This window comes from Sorex fumeus, unplaced genomic scaffold (assembly GCF_029834395.1).
Source record: "Sorex fumeus unplaced genomic scaffold, SorFum_2.1 ptg000007l, whole genome shotgun sequence".
NCBI lineage: Eukaryota > Metazoa > Chordata > Mammalia > Eulipotyphla > Soricidae > Sorex > Sorex fumeus.
Genome location: NW_026606064.1, coordinates 4,636,854 through 4,647,607, shown reverse-complemented (window position 1 = coordinate 4,647,607; position 10,754 = coordinate 4,636,854). Strand labels below are relative to the sequence as shown.

At 37.2% G+C, this 10,754-nt stretch overlaps 1 protein-coding gene across 1 annotated transcript; it reads left to right on the top strand.

The window, feature by feature from the left end:
• Positions 1–1,223: 1,223 nt before the first annotated feature.
• LOC130042210 (olfactory receptor 8I2-like) lies at positions 1,224–2,168 on the top strand. The gene has a single exon (XM_056134483.1). It carries the CDS (start codon positions 1,224–1,226, stop codon positions 2,166–2,168), a length of 945 nt encoding a protein of 314 aa, XP_055990458.1.
• The last annotated feature ends 8,586 nt before the right edge of the window (positions 2,169–10,754 follow it).

Genomic DNA, 10,754 nt, shown 5'->3' with positions numbered 1-10,754 from the left:
TTTCAGTGATTTACTTCTTACTGTCTAATCATAAAAATGAAGACTGATAGCAGAAAAGATAGTTGAAATAAAAGTTTTCGGATCGGATCCTGAATTACAGGTAAGTAAAAATTTTATGACACTATTTTTTCCATAAGTGTGTTTATATCTGTGTATTCTTCCCAAAGAGAAACTTTTTTTTACATTTATGCATCTTCTATTAGGCAGTAAGTAAAGTGATTTAAATGACAGGCATGACAGGACCAATTTTGAGTATAGGAACATTACAGGTTTATGTACATTGATATTATCTGCACCTTTTGATTTACTAAAATAGTGATAAATGTTTAAGAAAAATTTGCATTAATAATACATGAGCAATGCATCATTTATTTGTCACTGTAACTGTCCTCCCATTGTTCATCGATTTGCTCAAGTGGGAACCAGTAATGTGTCCATCATGAGACTTGTTACTGTTTTGGCATACGCCACAGGGAGCTTGCCAGGCTCTGCTATGCGGACGGGATACTCTCGGTAGCTTGTTTGGCTCTACAAGAGGAATAGAGGAATCGAACCCAGGTTGGCCGTGTGCAAGGCAAATGCCCTACCCACTGTGCTATCACTCCACCCCATTTGAGACAGTATTTAGTGAAAAAAAAAACATTTAAATCATTAACAGACAAAGTTTCTAAGTTTTTCTTTTATTTGATATATGTTGTATAGAGTGATCCATTTTTAGCACAGTTAAAGCTGTATTGTCTAAAAACCCTCATATGTGATTGTTTAAATAACATTAAGCTCATAAAAATCAATTGTTTCCTTTTAGAACCTAAAAAATAAGACTTGAAAAAAATATCAAATTAATTATTTGGAATAGATATCTATTTTTATATTAAAGTGATAGATAATTATTTAAAGTATATTTTGGGTACAATAATAAAATGGTGTAGAAGGTAATGTATCTGAATAAGGGTCACTGAAATAAATCATTCTATATCCATAGTATTAAGAGTGCTACATTTTACAAAATTGTGGATTTAGAATGCTTAACTAGGGTTTGTCCTGATATGAAAAATAAAAAACACAGAATTTATTTAAATTGGAGGTAGTTAAAAATTTTTTTAAAAAATCTGTAACTTTTGAATGACACTAGGTAAGCAGAGGTCATTAAGGTTTATAAATTGAATCTTGCTAACCATTGTCCTTGTTATGCAGCTGCTGTGTCAAAGGTCTGTATTAACCAAATGGCTGAAAATAATATCACAGAGGTGACCTTCTTCATACTCTCTGGATTTTCAAATCATCCTGAACTAAAAGTCAGTCTTTTCTTGATATTTCTCTTTATCTATCTATTCACTGTTTTGGGCAACCTTGGTCTCATCGTGTTAATCAGAATGGACCCACAGCTTCATACTCCGATGTATTTCTTTCTAAGCAATTTAGCATTCATTGACATATTCTATTCCTCTACAATAACACCCAAGGCATTGATAAATTTCCAATCCAACCAGAAAACCATCTCCTTTGTTGGCTGCTTTGTTCAAATGTGTTTTTTTGTGGGGTTGGCAAGTAGTGAATGCTTCCTTCTTGGCTCCATGGCTTATGACCGCTACGTAGCAATCTGCAACCCCTTGTTGTACTCGGTAGTTATGTCACAGAAAGTGTGTCACTGGTTGGCAGTAATGCCATATGTGGTTGCATTCACAGATTCAACAATAATTGCCTGTGTGATCAGTACCTTGCCATACTGTGATTCCAGTGTCAACCATTTCTTCTGTGACACCACAGCTCTTATGGCTCTATCCTGTGGAGATATTTCCAGCACAGCACTAATGATCTTCTTTTTAGCTGGATTCACTATTGCTTTCCCACTCCTCATTATCACTGTCACTTACATTGCCATCATCTCAGCCATCCTGAGGATCCAGTCTGCAGCAGGCAGGAAGAAGGCCTTTTCCACATGTGCATCTCACCTCATGGGGGTAACTATCTTCTATGGTTCCCTGACGTTCACATATTTGCAGCCTGATAACTCCCTATCCCTGACCCAGGCGCAGGTGGCCTCTGTCTTCTATACCATTGTCATTCCAATGCTGAATCCGCTCATCTACAGTCTGAGGAACAAGGATGTGAAAAATGCTGTGTTGAAAATTATACATAGAAAAACTGTTTTTATGAAGAACCTATGAATGATTGAAATTAAAATATAGCAGGTGGGTTGAAAGCATTCAATAGCTCCAATGATTAAAGTACTAGAGTAATAAAAAATGAAAGAACTGTACTAAATGATCATTTAGCTTTAAAATTTGGGAGAGGCATGTTCTTTTGCTTGTTTATATATAATACTGAATCCAAATATTAAAAATATTTTTGGTAGTCATTTATGCAAGCCTGAGTGGACTAGAATTTAAGGATATCCGATTAGTCAATGTATCCATTCCTGAGAACTTTTTCCCAAGCTTACAACATAACACTGAAATATGTTTCCTAATTATTAAATTATAATAATATGCTCATCTCATGTGTTTGTTTTCTCTGCTATCAGAAAATGTAAGTAGGAAAGTTGGGGTGTAAGAGATGATGATCAAACTGTTATGAACAATGATAACTGATAGTTGGGAATGAAGGTAAAAGAGGGGAACTATCAAAGTTATTTCTTAGAGGGCTAAATGGAAAGAGGGTTTTCAATGAGGTAAGTACAAACAGAAAAACACATGAGTGGTAATGTACACAAATATGTTGTTTTGTAGATTCATTTTATTTTTGCTATAAAGTACACAAATTTTATCTACTTATATATGATCATTTATTCACCCTCTTGGGTTACAGAGAACAACTGTGTGTGTAAAGCCAATTTAAAAAAATGTTAAATTTCTTAGTAAACTTAATGCCCTCTCAAAATTAAAGGCTAAATATTCAAGATATAGAAGTATGTGTGATTGAGGAAAGTCCTGGATAAAATAGCTGCAGCATACTGTATACAGGTGGAGAGTCTCACTAAATCAGTTAGAGGGTCATTCTTAAACAGGTAACATTGAAAAGAGAATTTGAATTTGTGCATAGTTGCCTTCAAAAAAATATTTTATTTTAAACATGGTTTATTGAGTTCTTCAGGAATGGTTACAATATAATCACTGTAAGTGGTACATTCCTTTATATTGTCTATATTCTGCATGCATCATTCACTAATTTTCACAATTATTTGAAATGAATAAAAATAAGAATTAAATGTGAAGTTGATAAACTTTTTTGAAAAGGAATGTTACTTTTAATAATATTTTAAGACTACAAGCTCTTTGAAAGAAGTATTTGTTTTTATATTTGCACTTTTCACACCTACCAAACACACAATGTGTTCTATTTGTAAGTATGTTCTTCGCCACTAATCTGTTGTGGAAATATAGCTATGAATTCATTATGATAGATTCTACCTTTGTCACATTTATATGCTTTTTAGTACTTAGACAGTTATATACATACATTTCTTTAATTATTCCACAAACATTTTCTATTTACATATGAAAATATCATAATGATGAATATATATCCCTTTTCACGTAATATTTACCTTTCTAAATAGTATATAGGAATAAGTATATGCAATTCGGCATCTTGAACTGTTATTTGGCCCAATCAGTTCCATTTTAATGTATATATAATGTTCTTTCTATAAAGAGAATAAATTGGTTGTAAGTCTATACACATGTTATCTATATGTTTAAAAACTTTTCCCTTGTCTGATAGATTATTTAGTTTAATAACTAAACTGACGTAAGACAGATTAACAAGAGGGAAGCAAATTTGAGTTCATAAGTTTGGTAACCCCTCATAACTATGTAAAGTTTACTCGGAGATACAATTGAGGTGAACATTCAAGAAGGTCCAGAAACACACAAGAGAGTGGAAATATTCAAAGAATGAGGGAAATGAGGATCTTTATATTTGTTGTCACAAAACTAAGTTTCTCTTAGCTAAAAATGTACCTCAGGTAATAAATTTGTTCCTATTGGAGACAGACCCCCATTATCTACTAATTTAGGCAACTAAGGAAGGAAAACTGTTCCTGAGTCAATTTTTCATTCAGGATAACCCACAGCTCCAGATAATACACATTTTTACTCAGATATTAGGATGTCATAGATTCTGTTCCTCTTAACCCTTTGACATGCCCCATGAAATTTTACAGAAGAATTGCATGCATATGCAAATATTCCAAAAGAATATTATACATATGTCAACTCATGATTTTCCAAATTAAAAATAACCAAGAAAAGACAAAAATGCTGAAAAATACATCAGAAAATATTTTTGTCACCATAATTACATGTGTAAGAATAGAAATGACCCATTCAGGCTCTTTTAAATATACTATGTGGATAACATCATGAGAAATCTTAAAAATTGGACATTTAAAAACATTTTTTAACTGGAAGATTGCCCTGTAATACCAATATATTTTAGGCCAGCTTACCTCTTCTCAGTGGTTATTAAAAAGTTCACATCCTTAAAGCTGTAACAGTGTTCTTTCTTCCTCAACATTCTTAAGGCTGGAATAATGTTCTTCCTTCCTCATGTGCTCAAGTTCCTAGGAAACCTATAAGAAGACCCCAGACCACATTTTCAGTGGGATCTATTGATACCCTAAGTCTCCTATTGTTTCTCAAAACTATCTGGTCATATACAATTTAATGCACATGATTCTTAAAGGAGACTTGCTAGTCAAATATTGCCAACATAAACCATGTTTAGAATTTGTTTTAAACTTTTGTAAATAAGAATCAAGCAACAAAAGGAATACTTGACATATCAAATTCCACTGAACAAGTTAAAGTCATTGAGAATATTCAACTGAGTTGGAGCTTATGTAGTGTTATTTTTTCGTGTATTTCATTGCACAGAAATTTTTCTAGGCTTGACAGGGTTCAAGGAGTTCTTTGCATTGGAGGGCACTAGGAGACTTTGAGGCAATTGCGCACAGGGCAGTGGCCATGGAAACGCTACCCCTTCTCTACCTCTGGCCTGTTGGAGCTTTGTTTATTTTTTTAATAAGTCATGACTCAAGTAAAAATAATTTTTCTTGGTTCTGGAGCAATAGCACAGCAGGTAGGGCGTGCCTTGCACGCGGCCGACCCAGGTTCGATTCCCAGCATCTCATATAGTTCCCTGAGCACCGGCAGGAGTAATTCCTGAGTGCAAAACCAGGAGTAACCCCTGTGCAATGCCAGGTGTGACCCAAAAGGCAAAAAAAATATGTTTCTTAAGTCTATGAGCAGCTCTAGTTAGGTCGTGTTCAGTAGAGGATTTGGGGAGCTTTGATTCAGTCATTTCATGAGATCTATGAAATCGATATGTAAATGAGCTTTGAAGTTATCCGAAGGAGATTGAAGTTTACAATGTTTGCTGGTCAATTCCTTGTTGGAATTGGGTCCAGAGAGCAATTCATGTTTCCTACGTTGCCCTCACTTACTGTGATCCTGCAGTGAAGACATCCCTGAAAATGTGTTTTTAAATCCAGGTGTCTCCCTGCAGCCGTTCACATTTTCTGTCAATCTTTTCTAACCATTAAATAATTATATTCCATTATTATTTTTCCTATTTTTCTTCCTACCATCAGAGAATAGTACAATCACAAAGTAATCCTATTATCTAATGAGCAGGCTTTTATACTGATGTTCTCCCTGCAAGAAACACTTTCCTAACCTATTCCTTCTGTACTAATGCCTTTCTATCTCCAAGCATCAGAAATAGCAGGATTTTACTAAATTATTCCTTGATCACAATATTTCTGTATTTCTGGCAGGCCTTTAATTCAAACTCTAGAATACTTCATGTTCCATGCCAATTTAAATCTATTTACTTTTGTACTGCTCATTATTTTCAAACATATTATACACTTTTAAAAAACTTCATGAACTCGGGTTGGCCATGTTGGCTGCGTGCAAGGCAAACACCCTACCGCTGTGCTATTGCTCCAGCCCTAGGGCATTTGCCTTACAAGCAGCCAACATGGCCAACATGAGTTCGATTCCTCCGCCCCTCTCGGAGAGCCCAGCAAGCTACCGAGAGTATCTCGCCCGCACGGTAGAGCCTGGCAAGCTACCCATGACGTATTCAATTTGCCAAACACAGTAACAACAAGTCTCATGATGGAGACGTTACTGGGCCCGCTCGACCAAATCGATGAACAACGGGAGGACTGTGACCGTGACCGCTAAAAAACTTCAATTTTGGGGGTATGGTGCCACCAGCAGGTCAGTCTGTACCTGTGAGGTGAGTGCATCAGCAGCCTGATGGCAACATTAGACTTTCAGATACCCCAAAATTGCTGCTGTGCCTTTGCCCAGACCCCAAAAACTTGGAGCAAAGTTTACCAAGAAAGTAAACAGCCAAAAGTTAGGTATGTGGGAGACACAGCCACAAACCACCATGCCTCTCCAGGAGGGAAAGGGTTTTGTTCCCTTCAGCTTTTTTCTTTTTTTTTAATTTATTTCTTTTTCTTTTCTTTCTTTTTTCTTTTTTTATTAGTGAAAAACCATGAGGTGCAGTTATAGGCTTACAAATTTTGTGCTTGGGTTTCAGTTATACAATGATCAAGTGCCCATCCCTCCACCAGTGCCCGTCATCCATCCCCACGGGTCCCAGCATCCCCCCCCCCAACCCTCATCCCCCCCCCCGTCCCATCCTGCCTCTGTGGCAGGGTATTCCCCCTTGTTCTCTCTCTCTTCTTTTGGGTACTGTGTTTTGCAAGAGAGGCTTTGAGTGGCAATCATGTTTGGTCTATCGACTACTTTTAGCATGCTTCTCCCATCCTGGGAGGGCCCTCACAACACCCTTCATTTGGTACTCTCTTCTCTATCTGAGCTTCCTTTTCACCTAGAGCGTGTGGCTGGCCTTCCATTCATGGAGCAAAATTCCTGGTACTAATCTCAGCCATTCCTGGGTGTTAATCTCCCTTTTTGTTGCTTTATGTTCCCCAGATGAATGCAATCTTTCTGTGTCTATCCCGCTCTTTCTGATTCATTTCGCTTAACATGATACTTTCCATGTAGTACCACTTGTAAGTAAATTTCATAACTTCATTTTTTCTAACAGCTACATAGTACTCCATTGTGTAAATGTACCAAAGTTTCTTTAACCAGTCATCTGTTTTTGGGCACTCAGGTTTTTTCCAGATTCTGGCTATTGTAAAGAGTGCTGCAATGAACAAACAATTGCAGATGTCACTTCGACTATACCTTTTTGCCTCTCTGGGATATATTCCCAGGAGTGCTATAGCTGGGTCAAATGGTAGATCAAATTCTAATTTTTTGAGAGTCGTCCATACTGTTTTCCAAAAGGGTTGGACCAGCCGGCATTCCCACCAGCAGTGAAGGAGGGTCCCTTTCTCGCCACATCCGCGCCAGCACCGGTTGCTTTTGTTCTTGTGGATGTGGGCCAGTCTCTGTGGTGTGAAATGATATCTCATTGTGGTTTTGATCTGCATCTCTCTGATGATTAGTGATGTAGAGCATTTTCTCATGTGCCTTTTTGCCATTCGAATTTCTTCTTTGCGAAAGTTTCTGTTCATTTCCTCACCCCATTTTTTGATGGGGTTGGGTGATTACTTCTTGTGGAGTTTAACCAGTACCTTGTATATCCTTGATATCAACCCCTTGTCGGATGTGTACTTGGTGAATATCCTTTCCCATTCTGTAGGCTGTCTTTGTATTTTGGTCAATGTTTCTTTTGAGGTGCAGAAGCTTCTTAGTTTAAGATAGTCCCATTTGTCTATCTCTGTTTTCACTTGCTCGGCCAGTGGCGTGACATCTTTGAAGATACCATTAGCTTCAATATCATGGAGAGTTTTGCCGACTTTGTCTTCAATAAACATTATGGATTCTGGTCTGATGTTGAGGTCATAAATCCATTTTGATCTTACTTTTGTGCATGGTGTTAGGCAGAGATCTGAGCCCAATTTTTTGCATGTAGCCATCCAATTTTGCCAGCACAGTTTATTGAAGAGGCTTTCCCTGCTCCATTTCACCTTTCTTGTCCCCTTATCAAAGATTAGATGATTATATGTTTGGGAGGAAATGTCCGTATATTCAACTCTGTTCCATTGGTCTGCAGCTCTGCTTTTGTTCCAGTACCATGCTGTTTTAATTATTACTGCCTTGTAGTAGAGTTTGAAGTTAGGGAGGTTGATTCCTCCCATTTTCTTTTTCCCAAGAATTGCTTTAGCTATTCGTGGGGGCTTATTGTTCCATATAAATTTCAGGAGTGTTTGCTCCATTTCTTTGAAGAATGTCATGGGTATCCTTATAGGGATTGCATTGAATTTGTACAGTGCTTTGGGAAGTATTGCCATTTTGATGATGTTGATTCTCCCGTCTATGAACAGGGAATATTTTTCCATTTCCTCATGTCCTCTTTTATTTCCTGAAGTAGCGTTTTGTAGTTTTCTTTGTATAGCTCCTTTACTTCCTTAGTTAAGCTGATTCCTAAATACTTGATTTTCTGGGGCACAATTGTGAATGGGATTGTTTTCTTGATGTCACTTGCTTCTCTTTCACTATTTGCGTATAGGAATGCCATGGATTTTTGGGTATTGATTTTATAGCCTGCCACTTTACTATACAAGCCTATTGTTTCTAGGAGTTTCTTGGTAGAGGTTTTAGGGTTCTCTAAGTATAGTATCATGTCATCTGCGAATAGTGAGAGCTTAATTTCTTCTTTCCCTATCTGGATGCCCTTAATATCTTTTTCTTGCCTAATCGCTATTGCAAGTACTTCCAGTACTATATTGAACAGTAGTGGAGAGAGTGGGCATCCTTGTCTCGTCCCTGACCTTAAGGGGAAGGGTCTCAGTTTTTCCCCATTGAGGATGATGTTTGCTGTAGGTTTGTGGTAGATGGCTTTAACTATATTGAGGAAAGTCCCCTATATCCCCATTTTGGCAAGGGTTTTCATCATGAATGGGTGCTAGATCTTGTCAAAAGCTTTCTCTGCGTCTATTGATATGATCATATGATTTTTATCTTTTCTTTTGTTGATATGATGGATTATATTGATTGATTTCCGAATGTTGAACCATCCTTGCATCCCTGGGATGAATCCTACTTGGTCATGATGTATGATCTTTTTGATGAGTTGTTGTATTCTATTGGCTAGTATTTTGTTGAGAATCTTCGCATCCGTGTTCATCAGGAATATTGGTCTGTAATTTTCTTTTCTTGTGGTGTCTTTGTTTCCTTTTGGTATTAGAGAGATATGGGCTTCATAGAAGCTGTTTGGGAGAGTTTCTATTTTTTCAATTTCCTGGAAAAGCTTGAGAAGAATTGGCAATAGGTCCTCTTTAAATGTTTGGAAAAATTCGCTAGTAAATTCGTCTGGGCCTGGGCTTTTGTTTTTGGGAAGACTTTTGATTACAGTTTCAATTTCCTTGATGTGAATAGGTCTATTCAGGTACTCTATATCTTCTTTATTCAGCTTTGGGAGATGGTAGGAATCCAGGAATTTATCCATTTTTTCCAGGTTCTCGTGTTTCGTGGCATAGAGACTTTCAAAGTAGTCTCTAATGATCTCTTGAATTTCTTTAGTTTCTGTTGTGATATCCCCATTCTTATTTCTGATTCGATTTATTAGGGTTCTCTCTCTCTGTTTCTTTGTGAGTGTTGCTAGTGGTTTATCTATCTTATTTATTTTCTCGAAGAACCAGCTCTTGGTTTCATTGATCTTTCGGATTGTTTCATTGTTTTCCATGTCGTTGATTTCTGCTCTAAATTTTATGATCTCTTTCCTTCTGCCTGATTTAGGCTCTTTCTGTTGATCCTTTTCTAAGGTCTTGAGCTGTGAGGTCAAATTGTGCATCGTTTCTATCGACTTAAGATAGGCTTGCAGAGCTATAAATTTTCCCCTTAATACAGCTTTCGCTGCATCCCATAAGTTCTGGTAGTTTGTGTCTTCATTCTCATTTGTTTCCATGTATCTTTTGATTTCATCCTTGACTTCGTTGCTGACCCACTCATTGTTCAGCATTGAGTTGTTTAATTTCCAGGTGTTTGATTTGGTTCTCCGTGTCTGTGTGTGATTTACTTATATCCTCAGTGCATCATGGTTTGAAAAGATGGCTGATACTATTTCTATCTTCTTGATTCTGTTGAGGTATGTTTTGTGTCCTAGCACATGGTCTATTTTGGAAAATGTTCCGTGCGTGCTGGAGAAGAATGTGTATTCTTTCTTTTTGGGGTGTAAAGCCCTGTATAAGTCCATAGGTCCTTTCTCTTCTATTACTTCTTTCAAAGCCAATAATTCGTTGCTGGGTTTTGTTCTTGTTGATCTATCCAGAGGTGATAAGGCGATGTTGAAGTCTCCAAGTACTATTGTGTTGGTAGTGATGTCCTCCTTAAAATCTGTTAGCAGTTGTTTTAAATATTTAGCTGTTCCCTCATTAGGTGCGTATACATTTAAGAGTGTGATTTCTTCCTGTTGTACGTATCCCTTGATGAAGAGAAAATAGCCTTCACTATCCCTTCTAATCTTTTTGAAGGTGAAATTAATGTTGTCAGATGCTAGTATGGCCACCCCGGCTTTTGTGAGGGAGTTGTGTGCTTGCAGGATTGTTTTCCATCCTTTGACTTTGAGTCTGTGTTTGCTCTGACTGTTGAGGTGAGTTTCTTGTAGGCAACAGAATGTTGGGTTCTGTCTCTGTATCCATTTTGCCACTCTGTGTCTCTTAACTGGTGAATTTAGACCGTTGACATTGAGAGAGAGAATGGTTATGGGGTTTTGTGTCA

Coding starts and splice junctions, on each gene's coding strand:
- LOC130042210 (XM_056134483.1), top strand. CDS start 1,224: ATGGCTGAAAATAATATCACAGAGGTGACCTTCTTCATACTCTCTGGA.